General features: G+C 42.1%; 1 protein-coding gene across 3 annotated transcripts; it reads right to left on the reverse strand.

The window, feature by feature from the left end:
* Positions 1–3330: 3330 nt before the first annotated feature.
* PKM (pyruvate kinase M1/2) lies at positions 3331–24830 on the reverse strand. 3 transcript variants are annotated; one of them, XR_014504576.1, is made up of 11 exons: positions 24610–24757; positions 18786–18946; positions 17556–17647; positions 13892–14023; positions 13101–13287; positions 12554–12824; positions 11994–12144; positions 11039–11191; positions 6785–7636; positions 4716–4897; positions 3331–4417 (listed from the first exon to the last, which is right to left on the reverse strand). XR_014504576.1 is itself a non-coding variant. In XM_083412093.1 (11 exons), exons 2-11 carry the CDS (start codon positions 18925–18927, stop codon positions 4311–4313), a joined length of 1584 nt encoding a protein of 527 aa, XP_083268219.1. In that variant the 5' UTR covers positions 18928–18946; positions 24610–24830; the 3' UTR covers positions 3331–4310. The 3 variants fall into 3 exon arrangements, 2 of the variants coding, with proteins under 2 accessions (XP_083268219.1, XP_083268218.1); XM_083412093.1 differs by having other exon boundaries at positions 6785–6951; positions 24610–24830; XM_083412092.1 differs by having other exon boundaries at positions 7470–7636.
* Positions 24831–26608: the final 1778 nt, after the last annotated feature.

Here is a 26608-nt window from a genome sequence, read left to right on the forward strand (position 1 = left end):
ATTTCCACAGACCAGGACTGAAGAGCTGCTGATGCAAAAGCTGATATCCAGAACTTAGCTGCTCACCCGGCCCCCCTCAGTAAAATCTTTGGGTTAGTCAAATGAGAAGGCAGGTCTAAGGAACCAACCAATTATAGTGGTACCTTGGGTTACAGATGCTTCAGGTTACGCAATTTCGGGTTGCGCACTGCGTTGAACCCAGAAGTATCGGAACGGGATACTTCTGTGTTTCAGCACTCGCGCATGTGCAGAAGCACTAAATCGCACTTTGTACATGTGCAGAAGTGCCAAATTGCAACCCACGTGTGCGCAGATGCGGCGCTGAGGATTGCGAACGTGCCTCCCGCATGTATCATGTTTGCAACCCAAGGTTCCACTGCAGTTACTTCATCCCAGTCTCTCTAGGTGTGACCATAAACCTGCACAGGACCTGGGGGAACCTAGCCTGTTAGGTTTAGGTTTACACACTGCGTCTTAAAGGCTAAAGAGTTCTGAAGAACGCAAAAGCTTGCTCACATAATAATAATAATAATAATAATAATAATAATAATAATAATAATATATCCTGTGTGGCCAGAAGTGGGAAAAGGTATCCCCAATAAGCACCACATGAACACAATTTTTTCTTATCCCTATTCTGATCTAATTCCACAGCAGATAAATCATCCTGAATGAGCTCATAGTATAAAATAAGATTACAGTAAAAAGGCAAAGGACCCCTGGATGGTTAAGTCCAGTCAAATCTATGGGGTGCAATGCTCATCTCTGCTGAGGAAGCCAGCATTTGTCTGCAGACAGCTTTTCCAGGTCATGTGGCCAGCAGGACTAAACAACTTCTAGTGCAACAGGACACACACAGTGATGGGAAGCCACAGCACACGGAAAGTTTACCTTCCTGCTACAGCGGTAGATCTATTTATCTACTTGTGCTGGCATGCTTTCCAACTGCTAAATTGGCAGGAGCTGGGACAGAGCAAAGGAAGCTCACCCTGTTGCAGATTCAAACTGGCGACAGCACCACCCGCATTCAAGTGTCCTGCCTTAATACAACCCCTCAGAGGCTTAGGACTGTCACCTATTCAGGTGTTGCAACTGACTAAAACAGGCACATAAAACAGGTGGGCTATGGATCTGTCAACTTGACAAGCTTCTCAGACCAGTCAAATATGACTTTTGACATGACTATGCCTTTGCAGGAGCAGTGCGGATTGTTCCTCCTATTATCAGTTTGGCTAAACAGGAGCGGCTTGATTCATAAACAAACCATCAGACTTCTGCACAACTTGCCATTCAGCTAGGTCGCAAAAGGACAGTTATTTGGAGTCATTTTGTTTTGTTTTCTCTAGGGGGAAAAGTTCTGTCAAGGTCACCTAACCAGTGCTTTTGCCTTTGGAGTCTGATTCGATTGTTCTGCATATGTTGATGCATCAGTAATTTGCCAGTTATGAGAAAAAAGTTCAGTTCTGAATCTAGGCCATCAGTTTCTGAATCTAAGCCTCCTTTTGCAGGAAAATAATTACCAGAAATTCTGGAGAAAGCTCCCCCTCTAGTGGATGATTTAGTAAGTGCACTCAGTGAAATACAACAATTCCCAACCTGAAAATGTGGTGTCTAGACCCACTGCAGGAGGCAGTGGAGGACAGAAGTGCCTGGTGTGCTCTGGTCCAAGGGGTCACGAAGAGTCGGACACGACTAAACAACAGGCCCACTGCTTCTAGCTTAACTGTAAAATGGCATAAATTTGATGCACTTTTAGGATTAAGGAAATTGGGGGTGGGGGGGAAGACTATGTAAAATCTGCACCCACTAGCAGTACTAGAAGCTTTGCATTCAAAGCGGCAGGAATTTCAGAGAAGGGCTAGAGCTCAGTGGTTCAAGTTCAAACTGCAGGTAACACTCCCTTTCTGAAATCCTGGGCTTCCTAGGTTCTAACATATGGGTAGGCAAACTAAGGCCCAGGGGCTGGATCTGGGAAGCAGTGTTTTTACATGAGTAGAATGTGTGCTTTTATTTAAAATGCAGCTCTGGGTTATTTGTGGGGCATAGGGATTAGCGTGTTTTCTTCTTCCCAAAATATAGTCCGGCCCCCCACAAGGTCTGAGGGACAGTGGACCGGCCCCCTGCTGAGTTTGCTGATCGTTCTAAGAAGATGGGCATTTTTGGCCCCCTTCATTTATTATAGGTAACTAGAGACAGTAAGCTTATTGAAAAAGTTCCCAGAGGCCAGTTCTTGAAGACAATTATTTGTATGGAAAAAATAGCTCTCAAAATCAGCGCAAAAGCACTTGGTCCTAACACGGATCATGTGTTGAATGTGAAAACGCTTGTATCATGGGTGGCAAAAGGACTGTATTAAAATTAGCACAATAACTTTATTCTCTCCCAGTAGTTTTAAAGGTGCAATTCAATAAACAGTTCACTAGCTGTACAGACTTATTTTGCTACCATGTGCATCCGCTGCTAGGCTGAGCAGACTAAAGAAAGCCCTGCTGTGCCTCTGATCTCTTTGGGGCTTCTTCCACTGTCACTGAAGTCCTTTTCAGTCTCCTGGGTCTCCTCACCATTTCCCAGCTTAAATTTATTTCCCAGCACCAGACATATACACAACCACACAAGAGTTGATCCATGTGTTTAGTGGGGAGATGTCTGTACAGGGGCACAAAAATTTGCTATCACTCCAGCCCAACTGAAACACTAAAAAAAACTATACATTCAATTTGTACTTTCAATGAATTTCTTGATTTTTATTGGCTTCCAGACCGTTTTGACAAGCCTTTTGTGTGAAGTAGTATATAAATATAATGAACTGTTAAAAAAATACTAATAATTATACATTTGGTACAGAGCTTTAGATCCCCTTGAAGGGAGCAGCAGAACGCCACTGAACAGCCAGTACTCTCTAGGATATGGCAGACTAAATGTGTCCATGGAAAATGCTGCACAGGATATCAAAGCACAGCAGTGTGTGCAAAGATTTTTGTCCCCAATAGAGGTTTGGAAACATCTGCAGCTGTTTTCAATGTCCTATTGTTCTATTGGATTGGACAGACAATCATGAGCAGCCAACCTGTGTCCCTTCATATGTTGAACTCCAAACCCTAGTCAGTATAGCCATCTTAGGATGGGAGTTGTCCAAACATGTGGAGGGCAACCATTGCTGTAATGTGCATCTGTCACGAGGCCTTATAAGAAGCTATGATTCTCAGGCACCTTGGTGATAATCGAGATTGAAAGAACAGCAGCTATTTTTTTTAAACACCAGTGTTTCAGGGCATGAGGATAGGCAAGATGAAAATAAGCATGAAACCAGAAAAACAGAATATGCACAGGTAGGTATGTGAGCTCTGCTTTATTGATGTACAAAGTTGTACTCTACAACCAGATACACCTGTTACAGTAGGTAAATCATCCTGATTTATAGAGGATAGTGCTCAGGAAACACGACTCAACTTGAACACAAAACACAACACTGCAACAGGCGCACAAGCAGCTTGAGATATGGGGAGTGCATCAGGTGAAATTTTTACTGCACTGCTCAGCCCTTTAAAGTTCCATACACAAAATATGCCATTTTTACTTTTTTTGTATCAAACCTGAAGCAATCTGTACCTGAGTAGACTCTGGGAGCAAAAGAACCCTGTAGACACTCATTTCCATTGCTATTCTCTAGCTGTGCTGGCAATAAGATACCAATTTTTAAAACCAGGTTTTCTGGAACTTCAAGGGACAAGCATGTGATGTTTTCTGCCACTACCTATTGGAGTGTACAGTTAAGATATCCAAGTGATTGTGTTGTAGAGTTCCGGTTACAGTGTACCAAAAACCCCTGTATACCCAACAGGGACACAGCAAGACTAGAGATGTTACAGAAAGGAGAGCTATGTCGGTCTATGTAGATCCTAATCCGGAGTGTTTGCGTGGAGACCTGACAGTACAGAACTACAGAAAAGGGACTTGGCAGGTATTGCCACTGCATAAAATGCCTTACTAGCTGGATGAAGGTCCTCCTGTTTCTTTGGACTCCAGAGAGCCGAAGAAGAAACACTGGGCAGCCCAAGTTGCCACACTAGACAATTTTACGCTGGTTCCCAACAAATAAGGCAGGACAGTTTGGGGAGGGGTTCTAATTATCAGAGAACTATTTCAAGTATTTCTAGACTTAGTCTTTCTTCCCCCAATTACTGCACTTGGTGGTTTTTGGCAGCCTCTATCCACTCTACAGGCAAAGACAATATTGCAAGCAATTTGCTGATCTAATGCAAGGGGAAGGTGGTGAGACAAAAGGAGGGTTGAGATTGCTGGGTCTGATTTTATGGAACTGGCACAACACGCATGGTGTTGGTATAGCCGGAACCAGGACGCCATCCAGTAAGTACTATGACTAGATCACCAGTCTTGAAGAATCCACGAGCTTTACCTGGAAAGAAAAAGAAAGCAGTGAGAAAATGGGTCCTAAAACATATAAATTATAGAATTGCATAGCAATGGTTTTGGTAACACCTAACAACCCAAATTGACCAAGTTATTCTGAAACTAGTTAAAACTGTAATAGCTTCAACTGTAGCCTAAAATCTCATGTAAGATTGTTCTAATACACCAAACTGTCAAATATTGGTTCAAAACTCTGGGATATTTCCAGCTGCCAGATAAAATTACTGTATGATTTTTTTGAAGCTTCCGGAGAGAGCAAAGGATACCAACATTTACTAACTTACCAACTTTCATGCCCACATTAACTCTGAGGTCCACATCCTCAGCCCAGGCATCATGGGTTGGCTCTTTGCACAGCACAGGGAAAATGCCACGGTACAGATGGGCCTGGCGTGCGGCCTGAGCATTACGGGTCACAGCAATGATGGGAGCACGTGGGCGGTACCTTGACACCAGGTGAGCAGATCTACAAAGGAGAACATGTGGCAGGTTCAATTGTCATCTCAACTAGATCGCTGGGATATACTATTTCAGTGTGTACAATGAATCCAGGGTACAAAGGAGTCAAGGCAGCTTCCAAGCAGAGACTTAATATACCAACTTTTGATGTCTACATCACACTAGTCTCCAGATTCTATGGTATTATACTCCTCAAGTTCTGGATATATGGAAATACCCCCAGACAATATTTAGCAACTATAATCTAGCGCTGTAGCCTCCTGACAAATGCCGTTATAATAAAAGGATGCCTTTGCATTTTCAGCACAGTAAACAAACTCGTTAAGTCAGTAGCAAACAGGAAGCTCATTCAATTCTCCAGACATTTTAGCAAAAAAAAAGTGCTTTGTTTGCTCCCTCCTGGGTGACAAAAGCAGCAGTGAAGAAGATACTTTGTAAATTTTCTCAGTTCTTCTAAGAGCTCAGTGTGCGAAGAGATCATCATTTTGAACAGAATAGGGACCATGTAGTAAATGCTTGAAATAGGGAAGAAATGTAACTAAATCACACTACTCAGAAATGGAGTAAGAAGTACTATTGCTTTTACTTTTCTTTAAAAAGCTACCAAAAGGTTGTATCCCAAGATTTAAGATGTGTACATTATGGTTTCAGCAGGCCCCATATTCTCATTGCTGCACCATGACTAATAAATCTAAACAGAAAAACTGTCTTAGACCTTTTTCAGTTTGTTGCTTTACAAACTATTTAATATTCACAAATGCAAACTTACAGTATTGGAAACCTTTAAGTTGCTCAAGGAGACCTAAGCAGTACTGTTAGAAGGAAAGTCTAATTTAGCTCTGGATTTTGTTTCAAGTTCAGATTTCTTCAGAAAGGTCAGGCATGAGGCTGGGAAGAACCCTTTGCAAACAAGTAATAATCTTAAGGGTACAGCTCAGAGCATGTCTGCACCATAGCTTAAAACCTCCACCCAATTTCAAGGAGAATCTGTGCAGAAATATCACTGCAGCACCATCTACAATGACCTATCATGGTGTGCACTTTGTTTCCCCTTTCACACCCTATAATTTATGAGAACTAAATATATATGGAACATGCAAAGCAATGTCTTCCTTGAGCGACCTAGTGTTTCTGTGCAGTTGTTACTCCTTACACAATTTGGCATGAGAACTCTGCACTGATCCTAGCTTCAATTAATGTAGATATTACTGGTCTGATAAATGGCCACGTACATTTACAATACAATTCCTGTATGTTGATAAACAAAACTGAACTCAAGTGAAAGTCTCATGCTGTCTGGTTCAGTTACAGAACATTCAGGCAGCCAGGCACTGAGGAACCTTATATTTAAAGGCAAAACAGAAGCTACTTGGTATTGCACAAAGCCTTTGATCTGCACGTTGACAAGACAACCGATTCAATGTGTCAAAAATATAGAATTAGTGCCAAACCCACATTAATGGGGCATGCATATATTTTCCCACCCATTTTCCTTTGTGCCAGAGAAATTCTAGTACAGTAAGCCCACAACTTACAGGCTGGTTGGTTTTACATATAATTTGAGGTTTGCACTTTGATTTTGTTCTTGTTTCAGTATTAACTGCTCTCGCAGTAGAGTGAATCTGGGTGTTGCTTTTAGTTTTTCCTATAAAAGTTATTTTAAATTAATTGCTTTAAGTTATCTTGAGACTTCCTTTGGAAAGACAATATAAAAACGTTTAATGTGCAATTAACTACTCAGGTCCGGGTAAATCCAAGTAAGTAGCAATGTAACAGACACTCCTCCACACAGACAATGAAAAATACAGTATTTGATTGAGACAGATGTTCATGTTGTGTGTTACTTAAACACGTGAAGTCCATGCGACTTCTGTCAGAACCTTCCACCTCCTACCTTCCAGACTTGGTGAGTACGATAATGGCCCCACTGCAACACTTGAAGGAAGCTTCAACAGCGCCAACAGCGGCAGCTTCAGTGGGATCCCGATTCAGCGGGGCCAGCCGTCGGAGCTCTTCAAACAATTGCCTGTGAAAGATGGCTGCCTCTGCTTCGCGAGCAATCTATAAGAGCAACACGCGTTCGGAAGACAACATTCACATCTGTCATCACTAGCGGCATGAGTGAAGGTGGGGTCTGGACTTGGCAGAGTGCTTATAGCAGCAAACCCAAATGAGCATCTAGTAATGCGATTGATGGGGAACTTCAGCCAAGAATACTGTTTGCGCACCATCAACAAAAGCAAAATTAGCACATGCTATTTGGACTGCACCCACTGGGCACACACTTTTCCCTTCTGAAGACAACATCTGCCATGTCGCCCCCACTCCATTCTGCCAAAATCATTACACTCATCCATGCGCAACTGCCAGTCACTCTTGCTCTGCTTCTACCTACCTCAAATCCTGCTTTGATAGAAAGATGAAGGCAGACTGATGGTTTGGTTTTGGAAGAATGCCGTATGAGGAACAGGTTTTATCAAGTATAGGTTTGAAGCAGCTGCTTGCTACCTCTAGCCACTGTAGAATGAATTATGAGTTACCTTACAAATCCTAGATGTGTACCTAACTCTGAACCCTACCTGCCAGACTCTGTCAAAACTATCACAGCTGGAGCTAAGCACTTAAAAGAGGCCTCCACAGCGCCTACAGCCATGGCATCAAGAGGGTCCCTGTTGTTAGCAGTGAGGCGGAAAAGTTCTTCAAACAGCTGGCGGTGATAGATTGCAGCCTCAGCCTCGCGAGCAATCTGTAGGCCAGAGTAAGAGGGAGGGAAGAAAAAAAGAGGAGCGACACAGAAAGGAAAGAAATTCACCAGAGTGATATGATAAAAGTTAATCTGCAAGGAGAGTTAATTGCTTATTTGTCAGTCATGCAAGATTAAAGGCAGGGTGGTGCAACTACCTGGTTTTCAAAGTTAAAATAATCACTTAAGCCATAATTTGGACATGATACAGGCTAATGTAGGATAACCACAGATTAGTGGTCATCAGGAAAAAGCCCTTAAGCATCCTGCCTCATAATTTAAACATGTTTCTTTACTCTGTCAAGCAGAGAAAGAAGACAGAAGCCCCCGACTGTTAAGACCATGACTTCAAAGCTCTGCTTCTGCAGGTCTGAGCACTGTTAAGATTATAGAAGCAGAATCACTACATCAATTAATTGGGTCAAAGTTTATAATCCTCAGTTTTTTGTAGCTAATGCCTCTATTAAGGCAGTTCTATGGTTTGACTCCAGACGGCTTCATTCTTTTACTGCACCACCCTACCCTTTAATTAGAAATAAAATCTCTCACATTTGGCAATACAAGTCTCATGTATAATCAAGAAATAGTGCTAGCTGGCAGGCAACATGTAGGATAATTGCTAATGTCCAGGTTATTGGCTTATATGCCCCAGACTGGCTTCAGATGGAACTTTCTTCTTGGGATTGAAAACTGAGCGTACAATCTTATGTACACTTACTCAGAAATACCACTGAATTCAATGTGCTTTCTACCAGCATATACTGGTTTATGCCATCATATTTCAATAGAGGGTGCTACATGTGTCCTTACCAGCCAGAGACTTGCATAGCATTTTTAAAGCATGCAGACAGGTCTATGCAAGAATTATTGCATCTAGACAGTCTAGATAAGATCAGATGGAGTTAAGAGCATGGCATATTAAGGATACTTTCCTAGGACCACCTGTGCAAGAAGTGCAGTTTATTCCCATTCAACCCCATTAGGCAGTATTAGGCATATTTTATAGAAGAGCAGTAGGTGAACATGAAAGAAAGTACAAAGCCAGAGAACCCATCATTATTTAGATGACCAGAATCAACAGAATACTCAGTGTTGCATAGCTGCAGCATGTTACTTGGGATCTTATGCAGTGTGGCACAACAGTAAGCCCTGGTTTTCATAGATGAAATGGTAAACCCAGGTCTTCAGCAGATGGAGGCTCACATGACTGAATGCTCCTCCATACAGAAGAAAAATTCATCCCACGTAGAAAACTGGCATGTTGGTGAAAATTGTTCTAGGTACAGTCCAGGAACAGGTTTACAACCCCATCTGTAAGAACTATATCTCAAACACATACCAAGCACTAAAAACAAGGAGCAACACGTCTTGAACAAGATTCTGGGTTAGCAGTTATGTTAAGTTATGTTAGATGCTTTGCACAACACAAAGCTGACTGATCTTTCTTCCCCCTCCTCTTATTTCCTATTTAAAGTATCGCTTATTTTTCCCCCAGAAGGGCATCTATGTCAACATTTATATGTCTAACATAATGGGAATCAAGGAAGAAGTTTGTTTGCACTAAACTTTGATTTAAAATCCCCCAGAATACTTAAGAATGTCATTAGGGTAACATAAAAAGGCAAAACTGCTTTGAGAAGGCCAAGAACGACCCAATAGTAAATCCATTTCAGCATCTACTGGCTGAATGTTGCATGGAACACTCTTACAACCTTGTTGTACATTTCTCAAATGAGGTTTAAAATCTAGCTTATAATTGGGAGGGGGTTAAGTTGTATGCATGTGCTCTTAAAAGTAAGGCATTCTTTACATCTATTAATTGCATGTATTAGTTTTTCAAGTAGCAGGGACAGGGTCTTGAACTTAACTTCTGATCTTTTCAATGTTCCAGGTTCAACTTCCAGGTGTCCCATTTTTCTTAGCTACTTCAGAAGAATGCATCAAGAACTACTAAGTCAGCCAGGGATCCTGCATGCACTACTATGGTGGTGAGCTCCGTTATGAAAATTAAAGAAGAACATTTGAACTCCACAGGAAAACCAGGTTTATGTAGGCATTTTGAAGACACTTTAATACGTAATTTTTGTAGCTGTTAAACAGCACTGACGAAACCCCATTTTTTCAGACAGTCATGCTTCAAGCAAATAGCAAGGTATGAGTACAATGGCAAGATACCAAAGGCCAGTAAAGTCAACCCTTTCAATGAAAGGGAGTTCAAGATGGCTAGAAATCAGGCTGCATTACAACACAACCATGCTTATCTGCCACCAGCTCACAGGAACTGGTTCCCTCAACTGCTTGACAGTATGGACCAGGTTACAGAAGGATGAGTCCAAGCAAAGAGGTAGTTAGCATACTATTATGTGAGAGTTGTTCGGAGTAAGCTAGCTAACCTGAACTGCAGCTCTCAAACTAGTAGGTTATCAAGGCTGTAATTCACAGCAGACCGTCAACACAATCAGTACTTTAATTCTGGCACGAAGTGCCATGTTGTCAATGAGAAACTGGAGAATTCCAAAAGCAGAGCAGAGAGTTTTCTGGCAGTTTAAACATGTAAAAAGTGTCAGTCATGCACTTAAAAAAAAATAAACGCTGTTCCAAGGGCACAACCGTTGTGCATAAAACAATTGTGCCAACCCCAAAGGTGAATTACAGAGTGTGAATCAGATGTTCTTTCCCCTCCCAGGATGAGATTGGGAGTGGGCCTTGGGCTCACACTCTTCCCCCCATGCCACCTACAGAACTTAAAATATAGACTGGTCCCCAATTCACAAGTTCTCTTACCTATGAGGAGTGAAACGGAAAACATACTCCAGGCCCACTCCTGATTTGTCTCGGCTTTGATTTAATATTTGTATTCTGCTTTTCCAACAACAAATGTTGAACTCAAAGCAGCTCACAACAATCACAGTAGCATTAAAAAAAAACAAGCATTGCAATCACTATAATATCTAACACAGCAGCATATAAATAAATCAAACAACAAATTCATCAAAACAATACAATTCAATCATTGGAATCCCAGATACAGTATCTGAAGTTGTCTCAAAATATAATATACACTAAGTTGGACAATTTCAGACACTTAAGGCTGTCAAAACTAATCACTACAGTTCAGAATTTGTTCCACTTGCCTTTGCATAAAAAAATTTTTATACTTGCAGCCAGTGCAAGAAAGCACTTTGTGTTTCACTGCCATTAAAGAAGTCTATGGCAGCCTGAGGGACCTATGGCATATAGCAAGCTATAGTGAGAAAACAGCCACGTCATATATTACACATTAAGCTAGCCACCAGACCTGGATGGTATTTGAGCAGGTGGGAAATTGGGTAACGGGGAATAAGCTGTGCTAATATTTCTAGGTATACAGGTACTGTCTTTTAACATTGAATGGTTATCACTTACAAGATGCTGCATGCGGACAGCCTCCAGAGGGTAGTCTCCTTTGGCAGTCTCTCCAGAAAGCATGATACAGTCAGCTCCATCCAGGACAGCATTGGCTACATCACTCCCTTCTGCACGTGTTGGCCGTGGTTTCTTAATCATGCTCTCCAACATCTAATGAGACAAGGTGAAGTTAATAGGTTTCACTGCAAGATAATCATCTTATTTACATAAAACTTGAAATGCTTTGTTTCTGTACTGTTCATCAAGGCAGAATCCTTGGTAACCATGCCAGCATTATAAAATCCAGAGGTTAAAGACATGTTAAGAAATTAAAAATAACTGCAATCTTATTTGCACCATGAAGAACAAACTCCTTGAGACTTGCTTTCAATGAAAGCACCACAGGAACATGCTTTCTTGCTTGCAATTATTTCGGTATCCAAACTCACATTAGTTCGTAGTATTCATATACACTCTATATAAGAACAATTTCTATGATGTTTAATCACAGAATGTTCTGTAACAAAAATGCAAACCTATCAAATCTCGATTTTGCTTGCTCAAAGACTTGTCAAAATGATGTGTTATGTTTCCTAAACCACGCATTTAAGTTTTTTTCAACTAACTTGTTCAAAACCAGCAGGGGAAAACAATGGTGCACTATGTAATTTATTTAGTACTTGTAACTACTCCAATTATTATTATAGCTGTAGCCTCCATTTTAAAACCATTTTTACAACTAGACTGTTGCAGTACCCGTAAGAATTCTGATTAAGATTTTCAAGAAGCCTTCTTCAAACAGTGTTGGATCCAATCAGAGATGTGGAATCGACCTCAGCATTTTAGACTAACATTTTCCATGTTTACTGATTGCGACAGAAGGTATCATTTACTAGCATAAAATAATTCAGGTTTCACATAGCCTATATGTGTAGGAAGGACAGGCCTTCGGAGTCAACTTTTCTTCGAGTACCTGAGTAGCACAGATGATTGGCTTGCCAGCCCTGTTGCATCGACCAATCATCATTTTCTGGGCAAGGAAGACTTTTTCAGCAGGAATCTCAATACCAAGATCACCACGGGCAACCATGATGCCATCACTAGCTTCCATGATCTCATCAAACCTGAAATGCACAAAAGACAAAATTATTTCTTGTGAAAGTGATACTGAAGGCGGGTGCAAGGGGTCATAGTCAAATTGCTTATCTACCTTATATGGAGTTTTCAGAATACTGTAGCACACCAAAACCACACATTGTCCCAGATATCAAGAGAAAGAAGTCACTGACAAGCCCACTTCTGAAGAATTATCTGCCACCTTGTATTTGAGCACACAAGGAGGATGCTTCTAAGCACTGAATTTCACAATATGCATCCTTCACAGCGTACTGTCAACATTCGACAGCAAGTAGAGAGCTACCGACCCATTTTAGGAGGTGCAACCTGGCATGCAGCTCACTTTTCAAGAAACATATCTACTCCAAGAAAAGTCACATGTCAAATGGGTTGTTACAAATTTAATAACCAACTTACCTACGTACACCCTCATGGTTTTCTATCTTGCTAATGATCTTGATATTCTTTCCCTTTTCTCCCAGCACCTTCCTGACAGCATGAACATCGGCTGCCTTTCGGATGAAGGAAGCAAACACCATGTCTACATCCTGCTCCACACCAAATTTTAGATCCTGGATGTCCTTCTCAGAAACAGCAGGAAGGTCTACTGCAGCACCTGGCAGATTTACACCTTTCTTGCTGCCTAGCAGCCCACCATTTTCAACTTCAGTGATGACAAAATCAGCACCTGCACAGAGTTCCAAGAATCAGCATTATAACTCAAAATAAGCTCATTTCCACAATAATTATCCCCTTGTGTCCACAATAATTACCCCCCAATTTCTTTCCTAATCTATCAAGTTGCAGACACCTGGTTTCTTCATATCAGTTTCTAATATGCTGAAAGCAATTACGTTTATGCAGTTTCTAAAAACCACACTGTTATAGCAAGTAGCATCACCACATAAATATGTATTCCTATTTAAAGTATGCCCACAATAACAGGAATGCCTTCCAAACACACCTTTCTCCTTAACTTTCAGGGAAATGAGTCCATCATCCACGTAGATCTTGCTGCCAATATCAACAACTTTGATGAGATTTTTGTAGTCCACCCAAAGTGTGTTCTCATCGCACTTCTCCATAAAGGCATTGTCGAGGGTCATTTTCAAAGTTGCACCTTTCTTGAGCTCCACTTCTGCTGTACCACTCTGGAAGGACAAACAACTGTTACTGGCATTGCCAGAGGATATCCCCTTCCCTCAGAATTAAGCCATCCTGACTGCTGCCACAGTCTAAATGCAACAAGTGGAGCAGAAAGGCTAACCCTACTAGGATAACCCTATAATTCCCTCAATTTTCAACGATAATTTCAGAACAAGTACTGAAACCAGACGTTGTACATCTGGAAGCGGAAACATGAAGCTAAAGGGCAGAAATCGATCCTCAATTAAGTTTCCCTTCTTCCACCAAGACTTAGGTAGATTGAATGCCCTCTGGCAGATGACTCTTGTTGGATTTGTGGGGAAGACTACATCCTGGCCTGATTTAGAATGAACAACTTTGTGTTCTAAATACAATTGTGTTATGGTTTTAGATGGGTCAGAAATGAACTGTTCTATTCTCCTTTGACTACCAGTGTTTGATTGGTACCCCTGACTACAGATCCTTGCATGGAGCAGCAGACTGCACAATACTATAAGAAACTGCAGCATTGTCATCTGGGTGTCTATTACTGATGTTTATTGGAAAGGCGTGATCTTATCTGTTACAATGAGTAATAAGACAAAGAACAAAACAGTGTGACACACTTACCCCCTTGATGAGTCCAGTGCGAATTTCAGGTCCCTTAGTATCCAGTGCAACAGCAACAGGTCTGTACGAAATAGGATCAGAAGCAAAGCTCTCAGTAGCTTCTCGAACGTTCTTGATTGTTCCTGCATGGTACTAATACAGAAGATACAATGGTTACAGAACAGAAATAATCACTTACCTTGACACAGAGCTGGCTGCCTTAGGTCTGGCTAACTAGATGCAATGGACACTACAATTTGTTTTGCCTGAGCTCTGTCTAGAAGCTGGACAATTATATATATTCATTATTAATATATCCTATAACTTTTACTGCCATCTTGTCAAATACGATGAAGAACAGTTTCTAGCACAGGCAAATATGGCCTAAGACTTCCACATTTTATTTTGAAAACTTAACACAATAGAGGAGATTCTCAACTTTTACAAGTGTTACATACAGGAATAGTGCATAAACCAAAACTGTGTATAGTCAAAACACATTGGATTTAAAGGCAGGTGGGACTGACAAAGTCTCTCCCTCTTGCCATTTTTTACCCTTAAGTTGCTAAGTGCTTAAAGCTGAATGCACACAAGTTAAAATGCAAGTTGCGAGTTACAAACTCAGTTTGTTTCATCCATTGCTCAATGATAGCAATGTATCAGAGACAGATACAGCCAACTGCAAATGAAGTTAAGTGTATGCTGGTCTATGACTGTAATAAAGATCTGACTGAATGATTGAAGTTAGGTGGTAACCAAGCTCTCATCTTCATCTAGCACCAGAATTATCAGTTCCACAGAGCTCTGCTGAAAAGAGCCTTCACCTCAAGTCAAAGTCAGATTAGCTGAATCCTCACTAACAGATAGGCTAATCTGTGAAGTGAAACCTATGAAAACTGTTTGCTTATCTTGATCAAACAGCAATAGAAGACAGGCAAAGTTTGCAATCAAGGTTATGTAAACTTTTACTGTTACAGCTATTAAAAGAAAGCAGCAATGTACCATGCCATGCCAAATATTAAGTTTCTGCAGGAAAAAACAGAAGTGGCTGACTAGTTCATTTGATCACCATACAGAACAGCAGTTTAACTAATCAGCATTAACACAGGTTCAGAAATTAAGTACTGTGATTGCATTAACAGTGGGACATTAGGATCCCAGGTGAAACTTTAGTAAGAAGACAGTAGTGTGTTTGCTCCTGAACCCAGTTTTCAGCTACTACTGCAGATAGCTCTTTGGAAGCAAAGAGTTCAAGAGACTAGTTGCAGTTCAGCTGCATATGGTCTTGGAGGATGCTGATTATTTAGACCCATTACACTCTTGAGTTCAGATCAGGTTTGGGGACTCAATCTCACTCTGTTGCCAGATGGGTGCCTTTCATGAAAGGGAGTGTGATCTGCTACTCTTGTTTGCTTCTCAAAGCAGCTTTTGATACCATCAACCATGGCATCCTCCACAACAGTCTCCATTGCTTGGGAGGCACTGTGTTAGCTGAAGGGCTCGTGTCAGAGAGCATTTGGTGATCATTTCTGACTCCCAGACAGTAGTCCTGTGGGCTGCCACAGTGAACCATCTTGTCCCCAACATTCTTTAATATCTATATAAAGCAAGTGGGAGCAGGATTAGGGGATTTGGAGCATGGTACCATCAATATGCTGATGATAGCCAGCCTTATTTCGTTAATAGGTACTCAGATGAGGGAACTCCTTCCTCCACTTTTGTTATTGGAGATCTAAGTGGCCTCAGTGGTTAGGAGTACTTTTTTGCAGCTTTATGTCATGTGGCAACTACAACTGTTGCTGGAACAGAATAGCCTAGTTACAGGGACACATGCACTGATAACCTAGAGACTGGATTATTGCAATACACTCCAAGGTGGGGCTGCCTTCAAGGCTGGTAGGGATGCTGCGTGGTACAAAATGCAGCAGCTAGATTACCAAGTGAAGCATCCTACCATGCACATGTAACACTTGTGCTAGAGATTGCACTGACCATCACCCTACTAGGAAGCAAAGTCTAAGGTTTTGTCATTAATTCATAAAACCCTAAACTACTTAAGACCAGGCAATCTGAAAGAACACCTTCTCCCATATAGACCTGCTCATTCACCAAGAACTTGAGAAGTGAACCTATTGGGTCAGTCTTGCAGAATTTTGAGGTGCAAGGCAGCATTCTCCAAAGTGGCCCACTTTGTGAAATGATTCTCCCGCTTAAGATATGGCACACACCTACTGTGGTGAGCTTCCACTGCTTGTTAAAAGCATATCCATTTTATTTAAAAATGAAGACTGGTATAGAAATTAAATAATAATACCACCAATAAGACTTATGTGCACATACTGCAGTAGAGAGAGAGAGAGAGAGAGTGTGTGTGTGTGTGTGTGTGTGTAAAAATGACCACTTGTAATTCATCACATACAGCAGTTTCTAAAATAAAAAAAAGTCTAGGAGTGTTCGTGTATTTTATGCACATTCAGCATGATGCCTTTTAAAGAGAAGACCAATAGAAGAGGCCAAAACACTTTCTTAGCTAACATAACTTTGCAAGCTGCTGCCCAGATTGCAGCTTGACCTTTCAAAGAGTTAACAGCAGCCAGCCCAAAGGCATTCAGGTGGCCTTTAAGGAAAGTTGCAGTTGGGAATGGGAGCCCGAGAGCCTCCCATCCTGTAGCAATAGTGAGAAGGCTGCTTTATTTATAGAAGGGGGGTTGCCTTCTACTACAAGTTACTTGCAAGTCTTCTGACCTTAAGCACTCTGCTTTTTAAAGTGCCAAAATCCTATCAACATAATTCTATTCCCAAATCTTACTTTGCAAGCCTTGCAGACGTGCTGTATCTTAACTGACTGGCAACTCCATTTCAGTCATATCTAACTGGCTCCCTGCAGATCTCATAATTTTGCAGGGAAATAACTAGAACATATACTAAAAAGTAATGCTGGTTAAATTTTCTTAATATAGGTACTGCTATAACCTTAATAAAGGAGCAGCAGCTTCAGATGACACTGTACCTGAGCAGACCCCATGAACCAGAGCATAGCAGTTTCATTTAACCACTCCTAACAGGAGGAGATGTTTGTGGCTACAAGGGTGAACATGTTTCAAGATCTTGTTTGGAAGTCAGGCATGCATCAGCAGTATCTGGTAACAGAGGAGTGACCTTTAACAGGTGAACTTTCAGTGAATACTGAAATGGACACGCTGTACTTGTAACAGGCATCTTTTTTTGAGATCCACAGCCTCTGACATTTGCTCTGTCTCCAAAGTCTGCACAGTGGCTGCATGGACACAGTTCCGTATTCAAGATGGCCACGATCTTCTTGGAGAAATTATTTGGTTAACTCATTTCATCATTTTGCTTTCCAGCTACATGCAGTTTTAACTGTTCATTTAAGGTATGGACTACTACATTTATCTGAAAGTAGAAGACCAACAAGAAAATGTATTTTTTACCAGCCTTTTAACAAGGACTCAGTAGCACTTTTAGATATACAAACCTCTTAGCATGCATATTTGTTGGAATACTTGGTTTAAAGTGTGTGTGTGTTTTAACAGCAGACTGGATAAATGAGGCCTCAAGTCTTTAGCCCCAAGGTAAAACATTGATCATTGATCATTCTCATTGATCTAATGAGAACAGTTCTTTCTCAAGTGAGTGCAATATTTGCCCTCAAATCTGCCCTTACCTCATGGGTTCCATGAGAGAAGTTGAGACGAGCAACATTCATTCCAGATTTAATCATTTCTTTTAGCATTTCCACTGACCGAGAAGCCGGGCCTAGAGATTTGAAAATGAAGTTTCTTTAGAATATATCTGTTAATAGTTACAAGTCTACGGGTGGTAGTCAACTAAGTCATACTTAGAGCAGATCCACTGAAATCATTGCTAACAGAGTATTAAAGTCCAGATAACCGCCCAGAGCTACTTAAGACGACTATTCTACTACTCTACGCCTTTGTCTTCTTGTCTGCAAACTAACTGTTTAAGCTATTATTAAACAATTTAAGTCTTAAGGCGCATTTAAGTCTTAAAAACATTTAAAAACCTATGTTTAGCCTTCTAGCTAGTATACCATGAAGAGGGGCACACAGCCAAAATGAACCAAGTTTATTGAGAAAGCCTCTCAACTAACAATTAAAATATTCATAGCAGCCATAAAATGTTTATTATTTGTTCTTTGTTCCCCTTGGCTCCTTTGGGAGGAAGAGTGGGATATAAATGTAATAAGTAAGTAAGTTGTCCACAGCATACTGGGTTTTACTTCCTTAATCTTGTGCAGGGCAAAGGTGAGGCTGTTCAAACACAGCCAAGTACCTGACTAACTCCCATCTTCTAGCTTGCTAGCTACATTCATTACTTTTTCACTTCTCACTAATACTGCTAAAAGAAATACACATAAATTATCTATTAGGAAATATGCTCGTTTTTATAGCAGCGGTTATTACGGTTGCTGTTACTTGCCTTCCATACATATCTTGAGATTATGTATAAAATATAGTAAAAACAACTAATATGAAGATCTATTTGTACAGTGTACCTCGGGTTACAGACGCTTCAGGTTATGCAATTTCGGGTTGCGCACCGCCCCCGGAAGTACCGGAATGGGTTACTTCCGGGTTTCGGCGCTTGCAAAGACACACTAAATCACGCTTTGCGCATGTGCAGAAGCGCCAAATCGCAACCCGCACGTGCGTAGACGTGGTGCTGCAGGTTGAGAACGTGCTTCCCGCACGGATCACATTTGCAACCTGAGGTTCCACTGTATTTCAATATTTATCTGAAAGCTTCTTTCAAAACTTTACTCAGGTAGGCAATTGACTTAGCTGATATGTAGAGTAGGCTAGTAAAAACCGTAAGATGGCAGAGCAAATAGTGTTCAAATTTTATGTTAAATTTGTGATTGAACTCCACTTACCAATTGTGCAGATAATGCCAGTGTTTCTTGCAGTGATTGGGGGAGAGTCGATGTCCAGACGGCACAAGTGTTCCAGGAATGTGTCTGCCATGGCAGCATGCAACTGCTGGGTCTGGATGAAAGCATCGTGTTGTTTTGACATGGCTGCTGAGATTTGGTATCTAAAAAAAGAAATAAAGGAAATACATCTGCTTGACCTTGCAGCAATCAACTGAACATGTTTCCCATTTAATACATTCCTGGGATGTAGCCATGCAGAAGAGATTCCTACATGATAGGTTGAAGCCCTTCATTGCAAATTGATTACAGTGGTGCCTCGCAAGACGAAAAGAATCCGTTCCGCGAGTCTTTTCGTCTTGCGAAGCATGCCCATTGGCGGATTAGCGCTATTAGTGCTATTGACAGTTTAAGGGCTAAAAACGGCTTTTTAAGGCTTAAGGGATTAGCGGTTTTGCTGCTAAAATGTTTTTAGCAGCTTAGCGCTTCAGAAAAAGGGGTTTTGGAGCGGAAAAAAAATTCAAAATTTTTCGTCAATTTTCGTCTTGCGAAGCAAGCCCATAGGGAAATTCGTCTTGCGAAGCGCCTCTGCAAACGGAAAACCCTTTCGTCTTGCGGGTTTTCCATCTTGCGAGGCATTCGTCTTGCGGGGCACCACTGTAACTCCAAGGGAAAGATTTCAGCCCATGCTCAGATTGGCAAAAGAGACAGACTGCCATGAAGGAACAGGCTGAGGTCTGTCCCAGCCAGCAAATCAACTTACTCCTATGCAGTTTTGAGTGTATATAATAAACCGCACATATGCACAGCATTGCATTAATGCATGCTCAACCAAGGAGGGAGCAACTTGAGTGTTTGCTGCTCCTTATTCTCATAAAAGGGGCACATTATTGCATACACTTATTTAACTAATGTTTAGGAACTGCCAAACATATAATGGATTAATCTAAATAGAAGTTTAAAACTAACCCAGTAAACCTGAACTAAATAGACTTACACTTAATACTGCACTTTGGCAGCCAGCCTATATAAGTAACTTGCAACTTACACACATTTAACCTGTGCGCATAGCTAGCTAGCTAAAAAAAATAAGACAGGCATCCAGGAAAAGACCTACCACTGAACTCAATGTGTTTTGACTATACAAGATGTTGGCTTCACATGCTATCCCTGGAACAAATGGTTGTCACTAGCAATGTGTTCTCAATATTGTGCTCAACAAGCTACAATGCAAGCACTTCTGATTTATACTAATTACTCTCAAAGAGTAAAACCTTTCCCCCTTTTTGTTGCATAGTTATTCCCAGCAGCTTTAGGCTATGTGCATTAGCTCCACCCTTTCTGGTTAGGACCTCTGTAGTACGTGCAGCTTCCCTCGTAGTCAAGAGCTTTAACTCATCCGATTCAGATTCAGCTTATTGCAAGCATCAATCTCCCTTCTCATCCCTCACCTTCCCTTTGAATAAGCCAATTCTCAGAGGAAATACAAGCTCTAGCCTCAGTGAAGATGCTGACTCACTTTCAAATTAAAAGAAGTATGCTGGGGGGGTGGGGGTGGGGAGACAGGAAATAGCTGCTGCAGTGATGCAGACCAATGTCTTCCCAGCACAGGAAGATTCTTATGCAACCAGGTTCATATTTATACAACCTTTTGCAAATATCTATTTAAAATGGCACTCTTTCTGCTTAAGCTTGCCCCAACTCTTTACTAAATTAGTCTAGCTTAGCATTTTTCTTATGGGGTAAACTATCATCCAGAAACTATCATCTTGTTTCTGGGGAGCCCACCCACTACTCCAATGACATCTCTTTGTAGGTCTATAAAGACAGTTTACACTGGGCTTCAAAAAACTTTGGCACAACATTGCAATGGGAAACAGTATTAAGAAACTTGGGACTCATACTCTCCATTTACTGCCACATTTGGTACTGCTCCACTTTTTCAATACATGACACAAAACTAATGAACTTTTTTTACATTTTTTTTTTCTTTTCACATCTTATTTTATCTTGTGCCCTTTTAATTTTATACTTTTAATTTTTCAATAAAGAAATATAAAAGTTTGCACCTTCCCATACATTAGTAAACATATTATGCTGGCCTAACTACAAAACCATTATATAATATTTGGGGGTAGAACAAGCAATCCCTCTGAAAATTAGGAAGGTGGTCCTAGTACAGTATGTTTACTAAATCCAGACATTAAAGCAGTCTTTTGTGCAAGGAATGTGACATGCTGCCTATCAGTTACAATGTGTTACAATTTGACATAAGGTAACTTTATAAAAACAATGAAGACTTTAACAGTAATCTCCTGAATCCGCATTTTCTTTTCTTGCCAAGTAGGAGACTATAGTTTTAAAGTGAACAGGATAATCAAATCAATGTATCCAAGAAATTTGACAGCTACGTATTGGGATTTGCCTAGACCTGAAAAAATTATATGCCACTCCAGAGTTATATGTCACTTCAACTCATAATTATTGCAGACTGAGGTGACCCCCCCCCCCACACCATCATGTGTACGCTGGCTCCCTCGGCCAATAAAGCGAGATGAGCGTCGCAACTCCAGAGTTAGCCACGACTGGACCTAATGGTCAGGGGTCCCTTTACCTTTAAATTCTTAAAATCTTATCACATTTTATCTACCAAAAACTTAGTGGAATAAGCAGTATATAAATACTTCCCTATAACCTGTACAAGACAGTAGCCTGACTGTGTTAGCATATTCCAATAGTTTTTGGAAATGTACCAATGCCAAAACACCAAACGCACACTTCAGGTTACCCCAAATATCATTTTAAATACTCTGATCCAACCAGATTATCTGTAGTCTACAACCCTTAAGGTGATGGATTTCAATTTAGTGCAGATAATTTTAAATGGAGGATCACAGGGGCCCTCAACACAAAACAGAACAGATGAACAAGCAGGCAGGGTGATATAATCTAATATAACTTCACTAACAAAGAAAGGCTTAATTACGTGATAAGCTTTAAACCTAAATATATTGTGAGCTATTAGTGAGTACAGATAAGATTGGGATATCCCAGGGCAAGTGGTTTTAAACATTTTAGCCCCATGCTATTCTTTTTGCAAAAAGGTGGATCATCACTATTTTAAGAACACATGCACTATTCACTAAAATATGTCTTTATCTAAAATATGCCTTTATATAATCTCTATCAACTTCCAACATAATTTTTAAACTACCACTTCACTAGAATATGCTGCTTTAATAGTCCTTCATTTTCAGAAAGGAAAGACTACTTTGCTGACCAAGTGAAATGAATGAATTTATTCCCAGTCAAAAGTGTAAGCCCTCAGCTAAATTTAGACACATTAGTTGGGCCCTCATTGGCTGCATCATTTGCCTGAAGCTTTCTTGCGCACAGAGACAGTAGTGGTGATAGGCTGTTACTACAGTCTCATTCAAATCCTACGTGCTAGAAGTCACAGAATACTGCAGCAAGCCAACAGCATCATGGAAAAGCAGAGTTCTTAATGTGTCTGATTAAACATCTATAGACATATTTGAATAAAACAATTATAAACATATATAAAGCTACTGTCTTTAATTCTGTTCCCTGAAAAGCTCAGCTGATTCCATATACGAGCATTTCTAGTTTAAGTCATCTCCTGGTTGAAAAAATTTGCACCAACTGCATGTGTTCCAACTGGCCTTGGCAATGTAAGATGACTCAGCTACAGAGATTTCAAATAAATTATAGCCAAATAAAATGGCTACGGCACCCTATTTTGCATGCCAAAGCTTCTCCCGTCTGAACCATCGGCTTGTGGACATGTTTGCACATGATGGCAACAAATGTCAAGGGAAAGCTGCTACAGGTTAGACACAGGTTTGTACTACTTTATGATACAGAGAGAACATGTTAAACTGAAATAAATGGTTGCCCCCTAGCTGTTTTATCTAAAAGTATTTCCAGCAGGCAGGCAGAATTGAAATAAGAAGCAACAACTTAAGCTGGTTACTTAAATTTCCATTAACTGCTCAGTCATTTCCTTCTTCCAGTAAATGGAAATTACATCACATCTGTAAAAAAGCCCATGGGTTGAGCAGTTAGTAATGACTCCTCCCCTTCTAAATTTTCATGTCTCAGAAAAATGGGAAGCAATCTCATTTCACATCAAGATTTGGAACCTCCACCTGAAGCATGGCTACTAAACAAATACCTGCTGTTAGCAGCCAATTTGTGGACCCCTGTACAGAATACCATATAGATAAAGAACCTATTTCTGGTGTGGCAGCAGTACTGAGACTACTGGACAGCTTCCTAACCTGTTATGGTTCAGACAACCTTACCTATGTGAAACAGTTTCTCTACAACCTCTGTGCCTATTATTGTTTTCATTCAGCACTATTTATTGTTATTCTGTGAAATATTGAGAAATATTGATCACAAGCTGCAATTATTCATTCCCCACCAAACAAGTATTAAGGTGAAACTTGCTTCCAGATTAAAAAAAACATATGCTATGGTTCCTTAGTTATGCCTCTTCCAAAAACCACCCCAGTATTGTTACAAAAGCAACAATAGGTGCAGGCAACCACACTGATGGAATCTCTTAGTATTTGTTCCTACTCCCGCAGGCGTGAAATGTTTGGCCTGCACAGAGCTGCTGCTGCAATAGCCAAGGTCACCCTAGAGAAACGCCTCATGGTAGACTGTGCTCCCAAGGAAGTCTTGCCTTCTCTGCACTCACTAAGGCATGCGGGAGTTAAAATACCACCTTAGGCAACTAGAGAAAAGCATCCTTACTCGAGAAGGTCAGAATAAGGCTGCAAATGCTACGCATGCTTTTTTTTAATGAGTAAGCACCATGGGGTGTTGTTGGTCCTTCTCAAGGGCTGATCCATTTTAAAACATGGGTAACTCGGGTCCATTAATTTCAACGGACCTTTTCTGCATACAACTTAGGTTACAACCCACTGTGATTTAGCGGCATGAACCTGCGTGGTACTGGGGCTAGATCCGGGAGGAAAGCAAAGATATAGCAAACTCTGATTGCCTTATCGGTGCGACCCGATAACGCTCATGAAACCAGGCCCTTGGCAATATGATAGCCCGGCCACAATTGGCACGCGGGTGAAACTCGATACCTCCCGCTTCCACCAGCAGAGGGGGAGGCTGCTGCCGCGGGGGTGGGGGGGGGAATTGCTCAAGGATGCGCAGAGGCGGCTTTCAGGGAGGAGGGGGAGAGAGAGCGTGGAAAAAGAACGAGGAAGTAAATCAGAGGGGGTAGGAAGAGCGTGAAGATGGAGGAAGCCATGATGGGCACCTCGAAAAGTGCGCTCCCGCGTGCGCAGCACCCCCCCCCCCACGTGCGTGCTTCCTGGCCCTCTCTTCTCTCCCCCCCCCTCCGCGTTTCTATGGAGACGGAAGGGGGGGGACTTTTGTGCCTCGCAAACCTCGGCGCCTCAGGAGCTCCCCTTCATTTCCTGGGGTTTTCTCCAGACAGTTAGGCCGCGTGCCAGGCCGTTACCTAACCGCCCTCAGCCCCGCGCCCTCAGGGGGGGTGTGAGGAGAATGCTCCCCATACGCTCGCAAGCCCAATAAGGTTTTTATTTTTTGGGAAGGGCTTTAGGTTTTTTTTTTATTTTAAAAAAACACACGTTAAATTGCCTTGAGTGAGGTGGCTCTAAAGATGGAGAATATGTCGTAGGTGAATAAAAGGGGAGCAGAGAAGGAAGTGAGGCGCTGGGGAGAAGTTAGAGAAGCAGGGCTCTTCGTCACGCCTCTGCAGGAGCTACGTGCAGCGGGTGATGGATAAGCCGCCCCGCCCTACCCATCTCACCAGCCTTACCTGCCCGGCTATCAAGCGTCAGTCACCTCGGAGAGTCTCGACCTCTCTGAGCAGCCGAGCTGCCGGTAACGGCGTTTAAGGTAGTTGTGGGCAAGGGCACATCACCGCCCCCAAGATCCTTCCGCCGCTCGTCAGTCCTCCTTCGCCCTCCAATCCCGCGTAAGGATTGAGTAGTAGGCGGGACATCTGGACTTATTTTTTTCGCCGTTTGGCGGACTCATAAGATGCAGCGTGGTAGGAATCGGCCGGGAAAAAGAAGGTAACGGGCCAATGGGGTAACGGCCAGCCGCCGGGCACGCGGGCCCTGAATGACAACGGCAGCGGCCGTTAAAGGGGACGGGATGAAGCGGCTCTTAAAGGCGACGTGATAAAGGCCCGCCGTGGGAGTTGCCTCCGAGGAAAAACACGAGCCGGATTGTCGTGCTTCAGCCCATCAATTATATAGTTACTTCAGTTGCTGGCACCTCACTTTTCTTTGTAAATATAATTTCAAACGGGGGGGTGGGGAGGACCTTTGTGCAGTACCCGATAATTAGATGCGATAAAGTTGTTCAGCTCCGCAGCAATTTTGTTTTTGTTGTTTAGTCGTTTATTAAACCACAGAGCCTAGGGCTTGCCGATCAGAAGGTAGACGGTTCAAATCCCCGCGACGGGGTGAGCTCCCGTTACCCGGTCCCTGCTCCTGCCAACCTAGCAGTTCGAAAGCACGTCAAAGTGCAAGTAGAGAAATAGGTACCACTCCGGCAGGAAGGTAAACGGCGTTTCCGTGCGCTGCTCTGGTTCGCCAGAAGTGGCTTAGTCATGCTGGCCACATGACCCGGAAGCTATACGCTGGCTCCCTCGGCCAATAAAGCGAGATGAGCGCCGCAACCCCAGAGTCGGCCATGACTGGACCCTAATGGTCGGGGTCCCTTTACCTTTACCTTAGTCGTTTAGTCGTGTCCGACTCTTCATGACCCCAGGGACCAGAGCACGATAGGCACTCCTGTCTTCCACTGCCTCCCGCAGTTTGGTCAAACTCATGCTGGTAGCTTCGAGAACACTGTCCAACCATCTTGTCCTCTGTCGCCCTCTTCTCCTTGTGCCCTCCATCTTTCCCAACATCAGGGTCTTTTCCAGGGACCCTTCTCTTCTCATGAAGTGGCCAAAGTATTGGAGCCTCAGCTTCAGGATCTGTCCTGCCAGTGAGCACTCAGGGCTGATTTCCTTAAGAATGGAAACGTTTGATCTTCTTGCAGTCCATGGGACTCTCAAGAGTCTCCTCCAGCACAATAATTCAAAAGCATCAATTCTTCAGCGATCAGCCTTCTTTATGGTCCAGCTCTCACTTCCATACATCACTACTGGGAAAACCATAGCTTTAACTATACGGACCTTTGTCGGCAAGGTGCTGTCTCTGCTTTTTAAGATGCTGTCTAGGTTTGTCATCGCTTTTCTCCCAAGAAGCAGTCATCTTTTAATTTTGTGACTGCTGTCACCATCGGCAGTGATCATGGAGCCCAAGAAAGTAAAATCTCTCACTTCCTCCATTTCTTCCCCTTCTATTTGCCAGGAGGTGATGGGCCCAGTGGCCATGATTGCAGCAGTACCAGCCGAGATGACCAATGCAACCTTGAAGCCATGTATTGTGGGATCATCCCCAGTTAACGTGGCCTGCAGAAGAAACTTGTAGTGATGTTTCATTAGATCCTTGTCTACCCTGCCTTATTAAATCTGGCCAGGGTAGGGGCGACGGAATGGGTTGGAGGTGTGGTAAATGCATTTTTGCACAATGCACATTTTTGCACTGTCCTCAAAAAGGAAGCGGTGTGTTCACTTCTCAAGAAACCCACCCTAGACCCAACAGTAACTACAGACTGGTCACCATCACCCCTTTCTTGGCAAAGGTGGTGGAGAGGATGGTTGCGGAGCAACTGCAGGTCTGAGACTGATTTATCTAGAGCAGCAGTTCACAAACTTTTTTCTCTGGGCCACACTTTCAGGATTTTTTAAATGATAA

This window comes from Podarcis tiliguerta (genome assembly GCF_965153285.1).
Source record: "Podarcis tiliguerta genome assembly, chromosome: 14".
NCBI lineage: Eukaryota > Metazoa > Chordata > Lepidosauria > Squamata > Lacertidae > Podarcis > Podarcis tiliguerta.

Excerpts from the sequence above, each read along its gene's own strand:
- PKM (XM_083412093.1), bottom strand. The coding sequence starts at position 18,927 with ATGTCAAAACAACACGATGCTTTCATCCAGACCCAGCAGTTGCATGCT. Across the intron at positions 17,648-18,785 it reads TGGCATTATCTGCACAATTG|GCCCGGCTTCTCGGTCAGTG; the intron begins GTAAGTGGAGTT and ends TCAAATCTCTAG. Across the intron at positions 4,898-6,784 it reads GTACTCACCAAGTCTGGAAG|ATCTGCTCACCTGGTGTCAA; the intron begins GTAGGAGGTGGA and ends TCTCCTTTGTAG.